The sequence below is a fragment of the Typopeltis vanoorti genome, chromosome 12 (genome assembly GCF_054136105.1).
Source record: "Typopeltis vanoorti isolate ZY-2024b chromosome 12, IOZ_Tvanoo_1.0, whole genome shotgun sequence".
NCBI lineage: Eukaryota > Metazoa > Arthropoda > Arachnida > Uropygi > Thelyphonidae > Typopeltis > Typopeltis vanoorti.
This window is the reverse complement of record NC_143560.1, coordinates 84,059,189-84,080,388: the sequence shown is the minus strand read 5'-3', so window position 1 is coordinate 84,080,388 and position 21,200 is coordinate 84,059,189. Positions and strand designations below refer to the sequence as shown.

At 36.0% G+C, this 21,200-nt stretch overlaps 1 protein-coding gene across 1 annotated transcript in view; it reads left to right on the top strand.

The window, feature by feature from the left end:
- The window catches only part of LOC150100948 (glutamate receptor ionotropic, kainate 2-like), a 369,413-nt gene that overhangs the window by 236,004 nt on the left and 112,209 nt on the right, over positions 1 to 21,200 (top strand). The window contains exon 9 of the mRNA XM_090401147.1: positions 16,126 to 16,239. Coding sequence (XP_090257273.1) covers positions 16,126 to 16,239 — 114 coding nt within the window. The remainder of the gene's footprint in view (positions 1 to 16,125; positions 16,240 to 21,200) is intronic.

The window sequence follows — 21,200 nt, the reverse complement described above, 5'->3', positions numbered from 1 at the left end:
GATGATGAGCAATGGACCACCATACTAACAAACTGGATTCCAAAAGAAGGGAAACGAGGCCAAGGACGTCCTAAAAGAAAGGGGGAGTGATAAATTGTGAAATTTTGTTGGGGAAAATTGGTCAACCATTGCTAAGAACAGAGAAAGGTGGAAAGAACTGGAGGAGGCCTTCGTCCAGCAGTGGACAGAAAATGGCTGAAAAGAAGAAGAATCTATTTTATTATTTACTACCATAAAATATACACAATTCTATTATGTATATATATAATATTCATCCAAGCTTGATTTGCTTCGTCAGTCTTAAGTAAAAGGCTGGTTATATTCCACTAATTCGAGCCCTACCCAAGGTCCTATGAATTGTGGAAATACTTTCTGAATATGAATGGTGTGCCGAACAAAGCAGCCTTTTCCAGCTGCCCAATTTTTAATCCACCTAACTCGAGTGCTTCTAGATGTCTTTTTAATGTTTTAGGGATGGAGCCTAAAGGGCCTATTATTATGTGAACAATTTTTGTTTTCTTTTGCCAGATTCGTTCAACTTCGACTTGTAACTCGTGATACTTTGTAATTTTTTTCAGTTTCTTTGTCATCAATCATGATATTTCGATAAACTGAACACCCTTGTTTTCACTTTTTTCAACCACTGTTATATTGGGTGTATTACATTCCAAGCTTTTGTCAGTCTGGATTTAGAAATCCCAGAGTATTTTAGCTTTTTCATTCTCAGTCACCTTTTGGTCAACTTTATGTTTCCAATAGTCTTTAGATACTTTAAACCCATACTTTTTATATAAATGCCAGTGAATTATCTTAGCTATGTTATCATGCCTTTTATGGTACTCAATTTGTGGGATTTTGCTGCACCCATTTAGAGGGAGAGTTGCCCAAATAATATTGCTTAAGACATTTTTGACATATTTATTTGCCCAATATGCTTTTAAATGATAAATCATGTTTGTTTCTACAAATTGATTCCTTATGCATCTCATGTCTGTATTTTTAGCACATTTTTTCCTTTTTTGCAAGCGTTTTAAACATTTTTTTATGACCCTGCAATCGGTACCATTTAGGAAACCCGGTGCCAAAATTGTACTGGGTCTGTTTCCAAAATCATACCTAATAAATGTGAATAAGGAAATGACGATAATATGAAACTTACTCTAGAAAGTCAATTTATTTATAAACAAAATTGAAAAATTACAAAATGTAATGACCATTCCTTCTGGAGTCCATTGAGCATATTTTCTTTTTTCCGTGCTGTAAGAACAATGAAGAATTTTTCAAAATAATAAAAATGTACATGTAATTTAGGACATTACATTACTACAGCGGTATGATTTAGGAAACTATGCATTTTGTTTAAAAACTAACATAACCTTAACAAGAGTTAAATAGTTTTTATAAAACAAATATTGAAAATAATATAACAAGTCTAATATCAAAAAAACTCTAGTAACGTACCATGAAATGTTATTATTCGATCAATATCATCTATATAAATAAAGTCAAAATTTACATTGAACTTACCTGATTTTTTTTGACCTTAATAACTCATGAAAATCACAATGTAACCTCTCAACTTTTTTCCTACAATATAGACTAGTCATTTAGTTTATGTGCCAGCTGCTAGATACCACTTATATTAATTGGTTTATGAAAAATACCTAAAGTACGATTTAGGCACCGGTACACATTAGGCAACTCTCCCCTATAATGTGGTCTATCGTTTCTTCCTTTTCTTTGCACAATCTACATTTACTGTCCTCTTGAATTTTTTGTATTTTTGACTTCATAACATTAGTTTTAATGACCTGTTCTTGTGCTGCAAAAATTACCGATTCTGTTTCTTTCTTTAGTGCTCCATTTCTCAACCATTGCCAGGTCAAGTTGCTGTTGGCACTGTTCTCTATGCTGTGAAGGTATCTTCCATGCAATGCCTTATTTTTCCATCTTTCAGTTCTCACTTTTACTTGGTTGGTTTGGTATTCCAATTTTGTCTCCATGGGTTTAAATAAATCCTCTTTCCTTACCTCATTTAGAAATTTTTCTGTTGTTTGCTGCAGATAATCATTCAGATTTTATTTTTCTTATTCAATAACTTGCTTTACTTGTAATAATCCTCTGCCTCCTTTTTTTTGCGTGATAGATAGTCTATCAATATCACTGCGAGGATTGAGGGCATGGTGCATTGTCATTAATTTTCGAGTTTTTTGGGCTAAATCCTCCACCTCTAGCTGGGTCCATTCAACAATGCCTGCTAAATATCTCAGAACAGGTATGGCACAGGTGTTAATTGCTTTATCAAATTTCCAGCATTAAGCATTGACTTAAGGAGTTTCCTTAATTGCCTTATGTATTCTGCTCTAGTTTTTTCTTTGATCTTATTGTACAGAATTTCTGATGCTTCTAAAATTCCCAAATATTTGTATCTATCTTCGAAATTTATTGCCTTGATTTTTTCCCCATTGAGCAGCTCAATTTCGTTCAGATCTTCAAACATTCCTCTTGTTATTCCAGCAAATGTGCATTTTGTCTAAGTCAAAATCCATTAATATACCTTGACTGAATATATGTGCACAGTATTAAGCAATGACCTGAGTTCATTCTCTGATTTAACATATATATATATGTTACAGATACCAAAAAAATTTATACTTGGTTTTAATCCTTTTCCCAAGGAAGCAAAACAATGTTTTGCATGTGAAATATATTCATGTCTGAGCTACTGTATATAGAGACTAACGACTTCATATCACTTGCCTTCATATGTATCCTATACTGCAAAGCACACACCCCCTTTTGGACGTATATAATGCAATGCATAATAGGACAGGTCACTACCCAGATCGGTTTTGGCTTTTATTGGGGGTCTCATCAGTGGGAGGCAGACCCGGGAGAGATACCAAGGTTGAATAATGTCATATATATCTCATATACAAATAATACAAGTTTACTTGTATTACTGGTATGGGTAGTAACCTGTCCTACTATGCATTGCATTATACACGCCTGAAAGGGAGTGTGCTTTACATTATGGGATACATACTAAGGCAAGTGTTATGAAGTCATTAGCCTCTATATACAAGTAGCTCAGATGTGAATATATTTCACGCACAAAACATTGTTTTGCTTCCTTGGGAAAAGGATTAAAACCAAGTATAAAATTTCTTGGTATCTTGAACATATAAAAAACCCAAGGTAAAAAACTATATATATATATATATATATATAAAGACCAGTAAAAGTCAAAAAAAAATCCTTAATCAATCCATGGTATGAATGCACTAACCTTTCATGGGTGGGAACTACATTAAAAAAAAAATATTTTAAATAATGATAATAATAAAAAAAAAAAAAGAGGATTGCAATTGAGCAAGAGGTTGGGAAGTTTGCTTTTGGATGACACAGAGAGAGAGAGAGAGAGAGAGAGGATGAGAAATAGGGAGCATGTTTTGATTCAGGGAAATGGGGATCTGAATGAATGATATCAATAAAAGCCTACCATTTATTTTTTCTTATTTTTCTCATTTTAAATACCATTGCATTATTTTGTTATTCATAATTTCCATGGAGTCACTTGATCATCATGGGAGGACCAATTTATCACAAAGTCTATTATACCACTCCTTAACTCCATTCAAAAACGTTACTTCTCACTCTCCTGTTTACTACTCCCCTTTGCAGAGGAATAGTTTTTTCCTTTTTCCTTTTCCCTTCTTCTATCACACAACTTCAACTATTTCAATAACTTAAGACACTTAAGTTATTGAAATGTAATATGCACAGTTGATAAACTGTGCATGCCACATGCACTAAGTCTATCCTTATAACTAATCTTCCACAATATTCCTGATTTTGTTTTTTTGTTATGTTCTCTTGTATTCTCCCTAAAGTTGCTTCATGCACTTAAAATCCTGGTAACCCAATGTGGGCACAGTAATTCAAATGTAATCTGCTCAGGACATTATACAATGAACTACTATCCACTTATCTCTGTGGATTCACATCCTTCTGAGTATTGCAACTATGTTCAATATTCTATTTACCATTTGGGTTATGGTAGATAGAAATTTGAGTTCATGTAATATATTGAGAATTATATCCTCTATCACCCAAAGAACCCTTGCCTTTTCTATTTCCTCCTATATAGTAAATGATAGCAGATGAATTGCAGCCAAAAAGAATAGAGATAGGTGGTAGGGTGATTGTTCATTTGAATCGGTGTGGTATGAGATCAAGGCCAGTAAGACAAAATATACAGTTGATTGTTGTTATAGTTTAGGGAGTACCATGGATGATCGGGAAGACATGCATCGGCAAATTAGTACGAGTACAGGTCGAATGATTATTATGGGGAATATCAACTAGAGAGAGAGATATATAGACTGGAAGGAAGAAAGATCACATGGCAGGAAGGAAATGGAATTTATACACCTACTGAGAGATAATTACCTGAGGCGGCATGTGATGGAGGGGACTAGGGGAAGTGAAGAATAGTGGACCTGGTCATAGGATCAGAAGAGCTATCCATAACTAAGGTGACCATATTGCTTCTGATTGGTGAAAGTGGCCATGCAATCTTGAGAGATTGTAAAACATGAACAATATTCTGTCAAGAAGGGGTATATGTGGAGCTACAAGGCAGGTGATTATAACTAGCTTAGGGGGAATCTTAAATCTGTGCCATGGCATAAAACGCTGCAGGGTAAGAATGTTAGTAGTGCATGGGATATAGTTAAAGGTCATCTAGAGGTAGCAATATTAAATTATATACCTAAAGTAAGGAGGGTTAATCAGGTAGAAGTTAGATGAATGAATAATATCATTAAACATGAGCTACAGAACAAGAAAATGGTGTGGAGATTATTATCCTCATCATCTGACCTCCATGGAGTCAGAGATTCATCGTGGGAGGTACACACTATTGCACACAATGCTCATCCAACATTTCCTTAAACTAATTCAATGTGTCTTCATTCACAACATACTCAGACAATGCATTCCACTCACCAGCCATTCTCTGTGGAAAGAACCTTCTCCTCACTCCTCTACTTACACCCTTCTTATATAGTTTTCAGCAACAGCATCTTTCTACCTCCTCTCCCATTCTATGAAAAATCTCTTCCATGTCAACCTGATAACAACCACCCTGACTAGCTTATATGTTTTAATCATATCCCCCCCCCCCATCGCCAATTCCTACAATTCACGAGGCTTTGCAACTTATTTTCCCTCAATCTGTCCTCGTACTCCACATTCTAAAGATATTGAATTACATCACTCCTATCTTAGTATCTCCCATAATGCAAAACATATCTCCTTGCAGATATATATAATGTTATGCATTAAGGGAAGGGCCACTACACAGACTAGTTTCGAGCAAAAATAAGAATTGTAATACTAAAAATAGGACATCATTGTTTCTGAAAGAAAACCATCTGAAAGAATGTTTATTCCTGTCATTGTAAATAGAATTTAGCATGATGTAAATTTTTTGATGTAAATTGATGTAAATTTTGTAAATTTTTGTTTCCCACTAAGGTCATGCCAGTATTTGCAATGAGTTGCCTGGTGTTGTACTACCTTACCCCAGTCCTGAAAATACTTTCAGGCACATACTTTGTTTGCTCACACTTGGATAAAGGATTAAACTAAATTTATTATAGTCTAACCAAGTGAAAAATAAAATTTCAGCATCTTTCTCTAAATCCAGAGTAATATAATAAAAAAAGGTGGCACACCTTTTGGCAACTCCTATAGGTAGAGATGACCTTGCTATTGCTTCTGCCTGGTATCTCCACATTTGGGCCTGGCTCCCACTGAAGAGACCTCAATAAAGGTTGAAACTAGTCTGGGTAGTGGCCCTTCCCTTAATACATAACATTATACATATCCGCAAGGAGATGTGTTTTGCATAATGGGAGATACTGAGATAGGAGTGATGTAATCTTGCTCCACCTTTGTAATGAGTTGCCTGGTGTTGTACTACCTTACCCCAGTCCTGAAGATACTTTCAGATGCAAACTTTGTTTGCTCACACTTGGATAAATGATTAAACTAAATTTATTATTATCCACATTCTAAAGACAACTGACCACTTTTGTGAATCTTCTCTGCCCTTTCCAATATATTCTTGTCACCATGAAAATCCAGCGACCAAATCTGTGCACAATAATCCATATGAGGCCTGATCAAGGCCTTATACAGTGGCATCAGAGTCCTCCACATCATTGCCATTATCCAATGTGATGTCTTTATAATGCAATGTGGCCCCTGAATTTCATGTCCTTGTCCACCGCCACTCCCAGATCTCTCATCTCCTCTACTTTAAAGTTTTCGCACCAAGAGTATACTTTGCATCCCATCGTTGCTTACCAATCTCAAAATCTTACACTTTGAAACACTGAATTGACAGTTCCACTTACCTGCTCATTCATGCAATCTGTTCAAGTCTTCCTGTAAGACCATAATATCTGCATTACTCTCCCCAGTTTTGCATCATCTGCAAACGGCTGCATATCGCTAGTTAAATCTATCCCAATATCATTAAAATACAAGTTGAATGACTCCTACGGTACACCACTATTGACCTTCTCTTTCGGGATACTGCACCCCCCCCCCCCGTATAGAACTTTCTGATACCTATTTGATAGCCAGTCACTGATCCAACTCAGAAGTCTGTTATTCACTCCTCAGCTGTTTCAATTTATTTAACAGTTTCTCATGTGGAAATCTATCAAAATCTTTTGCAAAATCCAAGTATACGACTGTATATGTATCTCCCCTGTCCAAGGTATTTGTCACCTTGTTATAGTATATAAGTAAGTTCTAATTCTCTTTAATAAACCTATGCTGATAATAGAGAATACTGCTGTGATCAACAAATTTCTGTATCCTACTTCTCACCACTCTCTCTCCAGTACCTTCACCACATACCGACATACAGATTGGCCTATAATTTGAAGCTGCAGCCTTATCACAACCTTTATGCAGTGGAACAATTTTACCCTTCTTCCACTCCCTTTGAATCTTTACTGTTGTAAGACTTATTAGACAGGCATGCCAATGCTACTGCCAGTTCCCTGGAACATTCCTTTAAGATGCATGGTGCTATGTCATCAAATTCTATCGCTTTATCAACATCAAGGTTATTTATTTCCTCAGATACCTCCTGTTCACTTGCAATTAAGCCATCCTGTCCTATGTCCTCTACACATATGTTCCTCATGATTCCACCCTGATCAGGATGATATATCCTTATAAATTGATCACTGAATACTTCATCAATGTCTTCTGCAGCAGTTACCATTCTACCATTTTCATCCATTAACATCATCTTACCATGATCATTCTTCATTCTACTTGCCACATATCTAGTCACTCTCCTGGTTTGTTCTTTATACTCCTCATGTAACTGATTATTACCATTATTGATCTTGTACTGCCTCTAGATTATTACAATTTACCACATATATCTACTCAGTCTCAACTTTCCCACCCATATCACAATATACTCCATTTTCATACACACACATTACTGCCACTTTCAACATCCACTATCCCTATGCCATGTCCACCACTGACTCTTGCACACATAACACACTGTATGTCCACACACTGTTGTTTCATCTAGCAATATTTTTTCCTGTGACTCACTCCAAAAATATTCAAATGCAACCATCATGTCTGTATAATTTTATTCTTTCCTCAAATACATTCCACACATCCACAAACTGTACTCCCTTCTCCTCACACAGCTCCGCTAGCATACTATTCATGATTTTGGCTCCCCATAGCAACTCATCATTGTCATACCTCTACAACACACTAACAACCTTTCCCACTTCACTGTTATCTTTCATTCTTCTCAATAACCTCCTGATATTTGCCCTCACATGCTCCTTTTGTCCACTTAGATTTGTCAATTACTGTTAACTCTCTTGCTCATTTCTTCCTTGTGTCCAATGCTTGAATTATCGTACTTTCTCCCTCCTAGATAACAGACCTTATGGACTCTCTCATTAACTAATCCTATAACTATCAAATCCCATATACTGCTATCCTGGAATCACACATCACCTGTTTTACTCTTTTTTCTTTCATTCTATTCTCATGCATACTTTCATTATTTTCCACTAAACATCTAAAATCACTCCGCATATTCCTTTTTTCATTTTCAACAACTGTTTCATCAAATCTTTCATTCCAACAATTTCACTCACTGTCACTCCGGCTGTTTCACTTCTGCTCCGTCTGCTGCACCTTACTTTCATTTTGTCATTCGTACTTTCTTTTGCTCTCTTATCACTAACTTTTGCTTCCACATTCTTGCATTCTTTCACTCCTTTATTTTCACTGGCTTTTGCTTCATTTCCTTTTCTTTCATTTACACCATCTTATATCTTTTCAGTCTGTTTCACATTGATTGCCTTATGGTTTATTAATATATTGCACTTCCTACAAATCTATACTTTCTCTCATCTCCCGTTCATTCTCTCTCTCTCTCTCCCCCCACAAACACTCTGCCATGCATATATATTACACTCACACAATATCAAATAATTTTTGAAAAGTCTATGTTGTTTATGCCACTTGATTTTCATGGCACTTTCCCTTCACACTGGTCAATGCCCACGTGCTTGACCTCGTAAGTACTGCCATTGTTATATTTAAAGAATGCCACAACTAAAAAATCATGCCGACACCTTGATTATCAAAAATAAATAGTATAACACTATAATTCATGAAATATTACAATTATCACTCAAAATAACACTTATCTTTCAGGAGCTCTTTCCAACACTACACAACTTCACACAACACTACACTACACAAATTAATGCGGAAGAAATTTTTTGTAGAGTCAAATATATAAAGATAATGGTGACCAGCAAATTCATGAACAGTACAAAGCTCAGGCAATCAAGGTGGCCAGCATAGCAAGGAAGGCAAAATCAGATTACAAGAAGAATCTAGCCAAACAAGCTGAAGGAAATCCTAAACTGTTTTTTTGTTACATGGCAAGTGAGAGGAAGAATGACCATGGAAGATTAACTTTAATGAGTGATGATGATCACTAGGTAACAGAAGGATATAAAATAGTTGAGTTACTGAGTGACCACTTTGCAAGCACATATCTTCCTAGTGAGGTTACTGCTTTAACCTATGTGACAGACACTAATAAACACAATTCATCCACCTCTGTGGAACAGAGGTGGATGAATTGGAGCTTCTTAGAATATTGCAGAATCTCAATGTAAATACATCTGTGTGATTAGATGGGATATCAGCTCGGGTTTTGTGAGAATGAAAGAGAAATGGCAATGCCTCTTACTAGGCTCCTTAATTTAAGTCTCAGCACTGGTAGAGCTCCCAGGGAGTGGAAAGAGGGCAAAATAATTCCCTTACATTAAGGGAGGTTCTAAGACTGGAGTAGTAAATTATAGACTAATTAACATCTCTGGCATGGTGGTAAAAGTACTGGAAAAGTTAGTTGAAGAAGAGAATTCAAGAAGGAGTAGATAAAGATATGATACTGTATGAGGGGCAGCATGGCTTTGTGAAGAGTAGATCATGCTTTAGTAATTTAGTTACTTTTTATAATAGAGTAACAGCTGAGTTGGATAAAGGAAATGACTACATGCTGATTTTGCTGGATTTTGCAAAGCCATTTAACAGAATACCACATGGAACACTGTTATACAAATGAGGATGGATATAACACTGGTTAAATGGATAAGAGGGTGGCTGCTGGATAGATATCAAAAAGTGGTATATGGGGAGACAGAATCAATCAAAAACAGATGACTAATGGTGTGCCACAAGGTTCAGTGTTGGGACCACTACTGTTTAATTTGTACATAAATGATATAGGAAATAACCCAAAAGGAAATATTCAGTTGTTTGCTGATGATACAAATTTAGGTAGTGTAATAGTTAACCAAGATGATGTGGAGAGCTTGCAGGACAATTTAAATAGGCAAAAGATAATGGGTATCAGTTTAATGTTGAGAAATTTAAAGTTATGCATTTTGGGATAAATAGATTACAAGCTCTGTACCACATTGATGGAACTGTACTCCAGGAAATAGATGAAGCTAGAGATTTAGGGATGATAGTAAACAGATAATTCAAGTTCAGAGGACATGTTGCTAAGGTATCCCATACAATTACTTGGTTACTGAAGAACACATTAACAAGTAGAGATAAGAAACTTATTACTCTTTATAAGACTTTGATACGTCCACACCTTGATTACTGTGCTCAGATGTGGTCTGTTGAGTTTCTTGATGATGAGGAAGCAATGGAGAAGATTCAGAGGTGAGTGACCCAGATGGTGAGAAGTCTGTGGAATGTTCCCTATGAGGATAGATTGAGGGTGTGTGGATTGTATAAGCTGGTTGATAGGAGGAAAAAGGAGATATGATAGAAACACATAATTTGCTTAAAGGGTTTTATAGGATTTATGCAGGGAAAATGTTTCAATACTTGGTTAGAAAGGCCAGAACAAGGAAATTGAATAAAGGTGGTTAGTAAGTGTGTGAGGACTTGATTTTTTCAAGAGTTGTGAATGAGTGGAATAGGTTGCTAGAGTCGGTTGTGAGTGCTTTGTCTGTTAATGGGTTCAAGGAGAGGTATGATAGATTTTGTGGATAGTTTGAGTCTCCCATGATGAGTCTTCAGACTCCATGCTATACAATGATAGCTCATACAATAATAGTAATACTAATAATATTCCTCCAGAAGAGCATGCAGTTTCACATTTTACGGATTCCAAATTTCAAACTACACATAGTTATGTTATTATTATTATTCGTGACACCTCCAAGGAGTCCAAAGACTCATCGTGGGAGGACACCTATTGTACAACTCTCCGTCTGCACAACTATACCGATCCTCTACTACCAATCATTCACATCAGCACCATCTACTGCCCGCCACCACTACAGCTAGCATTTTTTGTCTGTAAATTGCGTATGTTCTGAAGGGCCGATTTGTCTGTATGTGGGATAAAAAAACCGAGTTTCCAGGAGAAAAAACCCTGCTACCTCCATATGAGATCAGCTAACTCACCTTCGATTGAAAACGTCCATATAAAGATTCCTCCCATCATGACAAGAATCGAACTTAGGCCTTTTCCAATCGAATGGCGCAATGTACCGTCGTTCTTCCAATTGCACTACGGAGGCGCTAAACTGACATCCCATTATTTGTCCACTTTCGGGCTTCTTGAAATCCTCTTGAACAGCCATAGTATCAGCACTGTTACTAATTACCCTCCCAAGCTTCACATCATCATCTGTAAATAACTGAATATCTCCTTGCAATACAGTAAAAATATTATTGACATAAAAGGTAATGGTCATGGTACTGAGCCCTGAACTCGAACTCAGAACCTTCCTTCTCCCCATTACTGCTTCCCCATACACAACTCATTGATCTCATGAAATGTCCAGACCACAACCTGATATTTAAATCCATAATTTATAACTTAAATAATAACTAATCATGGCACTCATTCTAACCAGAAAAATATATATACTGTCATTTTTCTTTTGTTGACCATCCATATTACTTTATTCTAAAGTAAGAATAAGTATGTAGCTGTTTCACTGTATAAAACATTGGTCAAACGACACATAGATTGTTGTACTTACTCAAATTGGGGCACCTAGTTTTCATTGTGATGTAGAAATTCTGGATATGGTTGAGAGACAAGTAATTAAGGTTATCAAGAATGTATGCTGGTTATGGATAAAGATTGAGGAAATGTAAATTGCACAGTTTAGTGGATAGGCAGGTGAGAAGTGACATGGTAGACACATAAATTAGTGAGGAATTTTACCAGATTAATGCAGAAGGGATTATACATTGGAAAGGTGAGAGGTACCTGTGCCTTTACAAAATCTGAAGTTGATTTAGCAGAGAATAGCTAATTTAGAATCTTCTACTTTAGATCTCCTCTGGCTCAAGGTTTTCTTTCCCCATTAATAACATTGATCTATTGCATGTACTGCTGTTTGAGCTCAAAAAAAAAAAAAAAAAAAAAAACTGAACCCACCTTCCATAATCTGCAATCCAGCTATACAAATAGTGAAGTCATCTTTCTAGGTAACTGTTGTTGTTGTTATTGTTGTTGTTGTTGTTGTTAATGTCCAAAACTCAGACTAGTCCCCTTTTTCCAAAAATACCAACCCGGCTGGATGAGATGCAGTCTCTGCTATAAGCAGTGACCTAAGATAACCAGTTCTCCTTCACTATACACCATAAAAGTCACCTCTCCTCACAGTAATTCAGATCAAGTGAAAGTTTCCTCTTTCACTAAATGCCCTTCCTCCAACCACTCCAATCTCATGTCCTTTGCCACTACAAAGGTGCCAAGTAGGACAACCTCAAAATTCTCATCCACTCTCCAAGGGTTCAGAAGAACATATACCAAACATTTGAAGAAAAACATCCAGTTTACCACAGAGTGGCATATCACAAGAATTCCAGCTTCATATTTAGCCTATGCTGAAGTGCACAATAAACAGCAAATCTAAATTTCCAAATTTCACTTCATAAAGGCTGGCAGCAGAAAACTTTCCTCCACTCCAAATGAAAGCCATGTCTTTTGGTCCCTTGTTTAGGCAATTGAATGGAACTTCTGCTGCTTACCTGCACTTCCATGTCTCTCTCTCTCATCCAAATGACACCACTGTTATAGCACCCAAAGATAAAGACTACAGCAAATCCCCTCTTACTATACTAGCAACCAAGCACCACATGCCTCCTGTGGTTTTTTGGCTTTCACTTTCATTTGGTTTTTGTAGAATACTCAACAACTTGGACACTAATAAGAATTTTGAGCCATAATAGCATTATTTAAATTAAGGGGATATTAAATCCCACATTGTTTTAAAACCGAATAAGAAACTCAAAGATTGGAATCAGAGAGTTTCATGCCGATATAGAAAACTATAAAGTATCGGCGACACTAGCGTTAGCCAATGCAAGTTACCCCAGTACGTAGTACAATACCGGACAACTCGTAGCAAAGGTGGTGAAGTTCTGATCGCTATTCTTAGGTATTTTCCATAATGTAAAAACACATTTCCTAGGAAATGTATGCTGTTATTACATTATGGTGGGAGGTCACTACCCAGACCGGTTTCAGCCTTTTTTGAGGCTTCATCAGTGAATAGCTAGACCAAATTGATACCAAAGTGTATAGCAAAAAGAACTTATATACTACATTTCCTAGGAAATGTGTTTTTACATTATGGAAAATACCTAAGAATAGCGATCAGAACTTCACCACCTTTGCTATGAGTTGTCCGGTATTGTACTACATACTAGGGTCACTTGCATTGGCTAACGCTAGTGTCGCCGATACTTTATAGTTTTCTATATCAGCATGAAACTCTCTGATTCCAATCTTTGAGTTTCTTATTCGGTTTTAAAACAATGTGGGATTTAATATCCCCTTAATTTAAATAATGTTTATATCGCCGAAATGAAGCTTATTAGCTCTTCATATTTAAGTAGCCATAATAGCATTTCTCCAATTTTACTCAAACATTGTGCTCCAGAGCTAACACCTATCCTGTATCATCTCTACAGGCCTCTATTCTATTCTTACTCCATGCATTGGAATAAGTTAGCACTTATTCCAATGCATGGAGTCAATCATATATTCAGTCTGTTCCAAAAACAGGGAGATAGACATCTACTGTCAGACTATTAACCAGTTACCATTGCCTCAGTCCTCTATGAATAATGGAAAAAAAGTCATCAAAAAAGCATATTGTTAAATGTAAAGAACTTATTCTTTACATTTCCAGAGCTGTTGATTGCATCTGGCATCAAGGCTTGCTAAACCAATTGCCATCCTTTTGTTTGTCTATCATCCTCTGTAATCGGATAGCCAGCTTTCTCTCTGGTGATTCACTTCATGTCATGATTGATGACTTCTTCTCTTTGAACTTTGCCATCTGTGCAAAAGTGCCTTGGGGTTCCATTGTTCACCTTTTCTCCTATACATAAATGACCTACTCTCAATCACCACTAATCCTATTCACAACTTTGCTTGTTACACTGCTCTCCATTCACCTATTCATTTGACAAACCATGCATTCCTGAAATGGCCCAAGGCTCAGGATCATCTTCAACCAGTAGCTTTAACATTGATCTCCATACCATCCTTCAATGGGACAAGAACAATCTGGTCACCTTCAATGCCACCAAAATCTGGTGTTGCCTTTTCTCTCACGAAAGGAATCTCAACTTAGTTACCCTTACCCCAAGTCATACATGAATCACCAGATAGCATCTCACCCACCCAGCTACTAACTTTATACAAAGCCCAAATCCATTCATCCTTAGAATACTGCTGACATGCTTAGGATGGTGCACCTAAAACCTTACAAATTCTCATGGCTGTCTGGAGAGTAATTTTGTTCATAGATGATACCTCTTTCAGACTGACTTCAACCTCTATTTCAGATGTTTCAATTCTGTCTGTTCTAGATGTACTTCCATGGCCACTGCCCCATTAATCTGACAACCATCATTCTTCCATTTCTGTTGAGCCTGTTAAAACAAGAGCAGCAGCTGCCCATCCTTTTTTCACTACAAACACACCAAACTTATTTACTGTCTGCCCTCTTACTACCCTCTCTGGCAATGCATTCCATGCTATTACACTCAACATAAAAATAAAAAAAAATAGCTAGTTTCTTACTCCCTGTTATTCATCACTAATTTGTATGTCATTCAGGGATGGTCCTTCTCTTTGTCCTGACCACCTATTTTACCATATGAAAAATTATCCCAGTGCCCATCCAGTAAATAACTTTCAGCATCTTATTTATTTCAATCACATCATCCCCTTATTTTCTGTCCACCAAACTATGTAATTTACAGGTTGTCAGTCATTCCTTATAACCAATGTTCCACAGTCTTGATATTGTGTTTGTTACTGTTCTTGTTTTTGCACCCTCTCTCTAAAATTTCTTCATCCCCTTCAGATGCCAGTAAATATAAAATAGAGATGTGGTCTGATCAGGACCTTATACAGCCATCCTTTTCTTTCAGCTAGTCAAGATTCTTCTCAGTATTACAACAATCCTCTGGGTTGTATTTATTACCTTCTCAATTTCCTAAACTTGGAATTTCTATCTACTATCACCCAAAGAACCTATGCGTCTTCCACATCCTCCTGCATAGTTCACCAAAAAGAATATGTAGCCTCCCATCTGTAGATCCCAAATTTCAAACCCTACCCCTATCTACAATAAACAGGCATTGCCATTAATTAGTTACCTTCTAGCTTATCTGCAAACAACTCAATATTTCCCTGTGATCAATTAACAATATCACTGACAATATCAGTATTCTATAATATACTCACACACTACTCACATAGTCAGATACTCTCAGACAATGCATTCTACTTAACTGCCACTCAACAAGCAAACAATCTACTCCACACTTTCTTGCTTTCACTCTCCTTATACATTGTCAATAGGTGGCCTAATTTTTCCGATCTTATCTCTGTTCTTGTTATGAAAATGTTCTCCAGAGAGAGATATAAGTAGCGAGGAGTTTGTAAAAAATATTCATTTGTTACAAACTCATCACTACTTATATCTCTCAATCATATCACCTTTCCTGTCCAGCAAGCTCCACAAATGGTTCTCTCAATCTGTTATCATACCACACATTCTGAGGAATGACACTAACTTTTCATCTTGAGAACCGGGTGTCTAAATCTGCATAGAGTAGGCTAAATGCAGAATGATCAATGGAACATAGTTTAGCTATATACTTACTGTTGGTTTCAATCTTAGCATTATCACTGAATTAATTAAAATAATAAACATAGCACCTATTTTATGTCTTAAAAAATCATTCAAAATATTTTGTTGAATAATTTTTATTGTTATTGCATTTCTTTAGAAATTTATGAAGAAATATATGCTTTTTAATTGGTTAACTTTTAATATTATTGACATTACATATATATCTAGGTTTCTATGAGTAATTAGACTTCATTGCTGGATGCATTAGATAAATTTTTAGTGTTGTATTAGATTAAGTTTGTATGAAGTATATTTCTTTTCTAAAATTTTGCTTACGTTATAGATAGGTTCAATAATACAAGGAACTAAAATCAACATCACTCGAAATCTTAATCTCTTTTATGACAGTGATGATTATGGCCTTAGCAATAAGAAGTATATTGTCACCACTTTCAGGGTAAGTTCTATGGTGAAATTGTGAATTTATTATTATCATTATATGAGACCTTCAGGGAGTCAAGGACTCATTGAGGAAGACTAAAAATCACCAAAACCAGCTTTCATACCTTCCCTTTTAATTCATTCACACTAGATGCACTCACTACTATCCCCCTAAGGACAAATTATTTCACTCACTCATTGCTCTCTGGGAGAAAAACCTGGCTCTTACCCCTTTCTTGACTGTGAACAAACTTAACTTCCATGGATGCTGCCATGTTCTCTCGCCACCTTCCATATAATGAAAATTTTCATCGGTTGATATCCTATAACATCCATTCAAAGGTTTATAGACCTCTAGCATATCATATCATATCAACCCTATTTCTACTGTTAACCAGAGTCTGCAATCCACATACTCACAATCTGTCCTCATAATCTAAATCCCATAATCCAGATATAATCTTTGTAACTCTTCTTTGCACCCTTTCCACAGCTTTATCCCCTTGAACCTTGGGAGACCAAATCCATGCACAATAATCCAGGTGTGCTCTTATCAAAGCCTTATAAAGAGGCAAAATGACTTCCTTATCCTTACATGTCAAGGTTCGCTTCAATATCACAATTATTCTCTGAGTTATATTTGTAACTTTTGCTATGTGACCGTTGAACTTTAAATTCCTATCCGCCAATATGCCAAGATCCCTTGCCTCTTCAATTTCTTGTAGCATAACCCCACTAATATAATATGCCGCTAGAACTCGAATCATGCCAAAGTGCATAACTTTACACTTACTAACATTAAACTGATAGCCCATTTTCATTTGAACAAATTTCCAGTCTATTTAAATTATTGTGTAATTGCTGAATATTCAGTGGCATCCCTGATTGCCCTGGCTATCTTCGCATCATCGCAAACAGTTGAAGAAAATCGGGAACATAAGATGGATACTATGAAAATAGCATATGACGAAGATACCTTAAACCCTCCAGGGAGGGTATCTCCTGATCCTTCATGTCTGAAAACCAAGAATCTTCTCTTAAGGCTTGCAACTTGGAATGTAAGGACAATATATGAAGCTGGGAAGTTAGATAACCATTATACAAGAACTTTGAAGCAATGAAAATTGACATTGCTGCTATCAGGGAAGTCAAATGGACTAATAATGGAAAAATAAACAGAAAGAGCCATTCAATTATATGCTCATGTGGAGACAGTCATAGGAATGGAGTAGCATTTGTACTAAAAAATAAGATTGTGCAATCCTTACTTGGATTTAAGTGACAGGTTATTGCATTAAAAATTGCAGCTCAACCTTTTAATATTTTTATTGTCCAAATATATGCACCTACTTCTGATTACCCCGATGAAGATGTAGAATGTTTCTATGAAGACATCCAAAATGCACTACAATGCTCAATCAGATGACATAACTATCATTATGGGAGATGTAAATGCTAAAGTAGGCTCAGAAAAGATCTCTTCCTGCATAGGAAACCAGGGCCTGGGACATAGAAATCCAAGAGGAGAAAGATTAATACAGTTGTGTGAAGAAAACAATCTGGTAATAGCAAATACTTTATTTAGCCACCCTCCTAGAAGACTTTACACATGGAAAAGTCCTGCAGACATCTGTAGGAACCAGATTGATTATGTAATGAGTAAAAAAAAGATTCCGGAATAACATCTTACAAGCGAAACATACCCAGGGGCTGATATTGGATCAGACCACAATCCTGTGGTCATTAAAGCAGCTATAAAATTAAAGAAAACAATCAAACCTCTAAACATAGAAAAATATGATCTTGGCTCCCTTAAAAATCAAGAAATGCAAGATAAATTTTTAAAGGAACTGGCACAATCTACTGCTGTTAATGTTCCTGATCCCACCAAGTATCCTTACCATAAAGATAAGATTGAGGATAGATGACAGAAATTTAAAGAGGGCATAAAAAAAAGGCAGTAAAACAAACAATTCCCAAATTTGAGAAGAAAATGAGTAAACCCTGGAGGAATGACAAGATACTGAAAATGATGGAGGAAAGAAAGAAACACAAAAATCATCCTGAATACAAGAACTTAAATAAGGAGATCAGGAAAGAATGTAGGATTGCAAAAGAACTATGGCTCAATGACAAATGCAAGGAAATTGAACTTCTGGACAAAACCAGAGAACTTCATAAAAAAGTTAGGGAGCTAACTAGCAAATCTTGCAAAAGGGTAGGCTCTCATTGCATTGAAGATATCAGTGGAAACATCCTAATGGAGACAGACAAAATAAGGGATAGATAGGTAGAGTATTCAAAGGAACTCTACAATCATGATAGAATAGATAAGCCAATGCAAGAAGATTTGGAGGGGTCTACTATTCTTACCTGGGAAGTAACAAATGCCATTAGGAAACTGAGACCAGGAAAAGCCCTAGGAGCAGATGGAATTATGGCAGAATATCTAAAGGCTTTAGATGATAAGGCTATAAGATCACTGACTGACATATGTAACAAAATATACAAAACTGGACACCTGCCAAAAGAATTTAATAACTCAACGTTCCTACCAATACCTAAAAAATCGAAGACAATCAAATGTGAAGAGTCAGAACAATCAGTTTGATCAGTCAGATAGCAAAAGTTATGTTATATATCATACTAGAAAGAAATAAACATAAAATTAAAATGGAAATTAATGAAGCACAATCTGGTTTTCAAGAAAATAAAGGAACTAGAGAATGACTCTTCAACATTAGAACTATTATAGAAAGATATCTGGAGAAGCAGAAAGAAGTATACTTATGTTTTATTGGCTACACAAAGGCCTTTGACAATATACAAACATGAACAACTAGTCAAATGCATCAGAAATTTAGGAGTAGATGATAAAGATACCAGATTACTGATAAATCTATATTGGGAGCAAACTGCCTCAATAAAAATATCAGCAGAAATCTCGGAGGAATTCCCAGTAAAGAAGGGTGTCAGACAAGGCTGTGTTCCTTCTCCTATATTGTTTAACCTCTATACTGAAAATATCTTCCAGCAATTAGAAGAATTTAAAGGAATCAGCATAGGAGGCAGGAATATAAATAACTTAAGATATGCAGATGATACAGTAATGCTAGCTGAAAATAAAAAAGATCTTCAAAACCCACTAGAAGAGATGCTGAAGCTAAGTGAAAAATATGGACTTAATTTCAACTTCAAAAAAAATTCTGGTAACAAGGGAAAATATCTGATGTAAATATTAAGATCAGAGGAAATACTTTAGATCAAATAGAGAGCTATATATATTTGGGTCAACTAATTACAGAGAGTGGAAAGTGTGATAAGGAAATATTAAGAAGAATAGAAATTGCTAGATCAACCTTCATTAGCATGAAAAACATTCTGACCTCAATGGAAATTCACACAAAAACAAGAATTAGGCTGTCCAAATGCTACGTATGGTCAACACTGCTATATGGAGCAGAAACCTGGACAATATCAAAATATTGTGAAAATAAACTAAAAGCCTTTGAGATGTGGATCCTCAGAATAATTCTCGTCAGTGGGAGCCAGACCCAGAAGTGGTGATACTAAGGCAGAAGCAATGGAGAGGTCATATTTACTTATATGAGTTGCCAAAAGGTGTACCATCTTATTATTAAATTACTCTGGATTTAGAGAAAGATGTTGGAAGTTTATTTTCCACTCAATAAAGACCTCAATAAAGTTCAAAACCAGTCTGGGTAGTGGTCTTTCCCTTAATGCATGGCATTATACATATCCGCAAGGAGATGTGTTTTGCATTATGGGAGATACTGCCACAAGGAGTGATGAGAGCTTGGTCCACCTTTACTACGAGTTGCCTCAGTCCTGAAGATACTTCAGGCACAAACTTTGTTTGCATACACTTGGATAGAGGATTAAACTAAATTTAGTATAATCTTATGTCACATCATATTCAATAAAGCAATGAACTCAACCCCTTTGTTTCTGATGCTCCTGCCATCAGATGCAAATTTGTTGAGTTTTTGTGTATACATATAATAAATTACCACCTAGCTTATTCTTATAATTAGATATGCAATCTATTGTCTTGTTCTAGAATTTTCTCATTTCTCTCCCCAGACATACTTAAAAGGTCTGAACCTGAAGCATATTTTCCCACCCCTTCGTTACATACGTAACCATGTTCAAAGACATTCATATCTTTATCACGTTTGCATATCACGCATTTTTCCCATTCCTCTCTTGATGATCTAGTTTCCCTGACTCTCTGCATTAGGTCTCATATCAAGAAGTAACTTCTCCAGGCTTCTGATGCCAGATGAATTCAAATGCAGGATACTCTTCTTATACAAGTCTTTTCTGCCATCAAACACACACCCCACACATCTAAAAACTCACATCCATATCTTCTATACAGCCTGCACGTGAAATCATTTGCTATCATCACCCTCCTTCTTAACTCAGTACTGTCATATCTGGGTAGCAATTCTACAATTTTTACTCTCTCACATTTCTTTCTCACTTCTTCCAACAGACCTTTTCTTTCTTCTCTGATACTATATTTATCATTACTTAAATTATTACTACATACCAAAACTACCATCTCTTTTACTTTTCTTTTTTGGTTTTCAATTATGCATGTCATATTTTTAATTTTTGCTCCTGGTAAACTAGAAGTGGTGACCTCCCCCTCGGCAAATGCAAATTTTAAAATTGAGTCACTGTACGATATCACCTCTGTTTTTCTTAGATTTTAACTGACTTACCTTATTGTTGTTGTTAATATTTTGATTACCAAATTCAGTACTTTCCTGCATGTTCTTGTTCTGATCCTGTCAAAGTTTAGTCAAACATTTTTTCACCTTTACGAATTCGCTAATCAATTTTCTAATAACTTAATATAAATTAAAGATACCAAGAAATTATATACTTGGTTAAATCCTTTATTGAAGTGTAAGCAAACAAAGTTTGCACCTGAAGTATTTTCAGGAC